The sequence below is a fragment of the Mesoplodon densirostris genome, chromosome 9 (genome assembly GCF_025265405.1).
Source record: "Mesoplodon densirostris isolate mMesDen1 chromosome 9, mMesDen1 primary haplotype, whole genome shotgun sequence".
Taxonomy (NCBI): Eukaryota; Metazoa; Chordata; class Mammalia; order Artiodactyla; family Ziphiidae; genus Mesoplodon; species Mesoplodon densirostris.
Window position 1 is genome coordinate 75,180,282 of NC_082669.1, and position 2,261 is coordinate 75,182,542.

The 2,261-nt window shown below is 36.0% G+C and overlaps 1 protein-coding gene across 1 annotated transcript; it reads right to left on the reverse strand.

Annotated features, from left to right (window-relative positions):
- Nucleotides 1-1,365: 1,365 nt before the first annotated feature.
- LOC132496127 (ubiquitin-ribosomal protein eS31 fusion protein-like) lies at nt 1,366-1,875 on the reverse strand. Its single transcript, XM_060108328.1, has one exon. It carries the CDS (start codon nt 1,873-1,875, stop codon nt 1,408-1,410), a length of 468 nt encoding a protein of 155 aa, XP_059964311.1. The 3' UTR covers nt 1,366-1,407.
- Between the last annotated feature and the right edge of the window lie 386 nt (nt 1,876-2,261).

Consider the following 2,261-nt stretch of genomic DNA (forward strand, 5'->3'; position numbering starts at 1 on the left):
GTGATTGTAATATAGCTGTAATATATCATATATATAACTCAGATATTTTAAACTTAAAATATTAAGTATTTATAATTTGAAGAAGAGAGCAAGCGAGCAACTAGTCTGTTAGAAAATTTAAGTTTGTGTGTGGACAGAGGACAGAATAAGTATTGTTATTTTAACTATTATATTAATATTCTACTAGCAAATGTGTCATTATTCATCAACACTTAGGACAAATATTACCCAGCAATACCTGAGTTTGGTGTTACTCTTTGAGTGGAACAAAGATTTTAGTATATTTAACCTTCCTTTCACACTCTCTTTTAGTCCTTGGAAGCAGCTCTCAGTATGATACTCTGTCTATAGTGGCATTTTCAGTATATATAGTGGCATTATATATACTGCCAATATAGTGGCATTTTCAGTACCTTGCCATAAAGAAAAGTTATTTGCATGTTTCATTTCAACAGAGTGAAATTCAGGTCCCTGTAGTCTCTTTTTCCCTAGTTATTTAAATATATCTTATTGCTCTTGGGGTTACTTAATACCTATAGTTGACCCTTGAACAACGTAGGGGTTAGGAACGTTGACCCTCTGTGCAGTAGAAAATCCTCATAAAACTTACAGCCAGCCCTTGGTATCCTAGTTTCCTCTATGTCCACAGTTTCACATCCACAGATTCAACCAACCACAGATCATGTTATACTGTAGTATTTACAATTGAAAAACATTTACTATTGAATCCATGCAGTTCAAATCCATGTTGTTCAAGGGTCAACCATATTTTTTTCCAATTTTCTTTTAGTGTGGTAAAATACATATAAAATTTACCATCTTAACCATTTTTAGGTGTACACTTCAGTGATAATAAATACATTAATAATGTGCTACCGTCACCACTATCCATCTTCAGAACACATTTTATCCTGAAAAACTGAAACTCTATGCCTAGTAAATAATAACTCCCCATTGCCCTCTCCATCCAGCCCCTGGAAACCACCATTCTACTTTCTGTCGCTATGATTTTAATCACTCTAAGCGCCTCATAATAATGGAATCAAAAAATACTTGTCTTTTTGTGGCTGGCTTATTTCACTTGGCAAAACGTTCACAAGATTCATCCATCCTGTAGCATACATCAGAAGTTTCTTCCTTCTTGAAGTTGAATAATATTCCATTGCATATATATATATACCATATTTCACTTACCCATCATCTGTAGGTGAACACTTGGTTTGCTTCCACATTTTGGCTATTATGAATATTGCTGCTATGAACATGGGTATACAAATATCTCTTTGAGACCCAGATTTTAGTTCTTTTGGGCATATACCCAGAAGTGGGATTGCTAATATATTGTCTTTCTTTCTTTTTTTTTTTTTTTAGTTCATTAGTTCATGTCTTTTATTAACCAATATACAATCACTTGTCTTCTGGTTTGTTGAAACAATAGGTCAGACAACATTTGCCACAATAATGTCTGTCAAAGTGGCTGGCCATAAAAACTCCAGCACCACATTCATCTGAAGGGCACTCCCGACAAAGGCGACTGATTTTGCCATTCTCATCCACCTTATAGTATTTCAGGACAGCCAGTTTAACCTTCTTTCTCTTATGCTTGTTCTTCTTGGGAGTGGTGTAAGACTTCTTCCTTTTCTTAGCGCCACCACGAAGTCTCAACACAAGATGAAGAGTGGACTCCTTTTGAATGTTGTAGTCAGACAAAGTACATCCATCTTCCAGTTGCTTGCCAGCAAAGATCAGTCTTTGCTGGTCAGGAGGAATTCCTTCCTTGTCCTGGAGCTTGGTCTTTACATTTTCTGTTGTATCCGGGGGTTCGACCTCGAGAGTGACGGTCTTCCCCATCAGGGTCTTCACGAAAGTCTGCATATTGGCGGTGCTGCCACCACAGATGGTGGATCTGAAAAGCTGTATTTCTATTTTTAATCATTGAGGAACAATCATGTTATTTTTCCACCGTGGCTATACTATTTTACATTTCCACCAACAGTGCACAGGGTTTCTAATTTCACCACATCCTTGCCCACATGTGTTATTTTCTGTTTGTTCATATAGTATATAGTAGCCATCCTAATGGGTTTGAGACGGTATTTCATTGCAGCTTTGATATTTCATTTCTCTAATGAGTAGTGATGTTGAGCATCTTTTCATGTGTTTATTGGACATTTGTATATCTTCACTGGAGAAATGTTTCTTCAAGTTTTTTATCCATTTTTGAATTGGGTTTTTTTTTTGTTATTGAGCTTTAGGAGTTC

Bases quoted from the DNA above. Each gene is read 5' to 3' on its own strand.
- LOC132496127 (XM_060108328.1), bottom strand. From the start codon at position 1,875: ATGCAGACTTTCGTGAAGACCCTGATGGGGAAGACCGTCACTCTCGAG.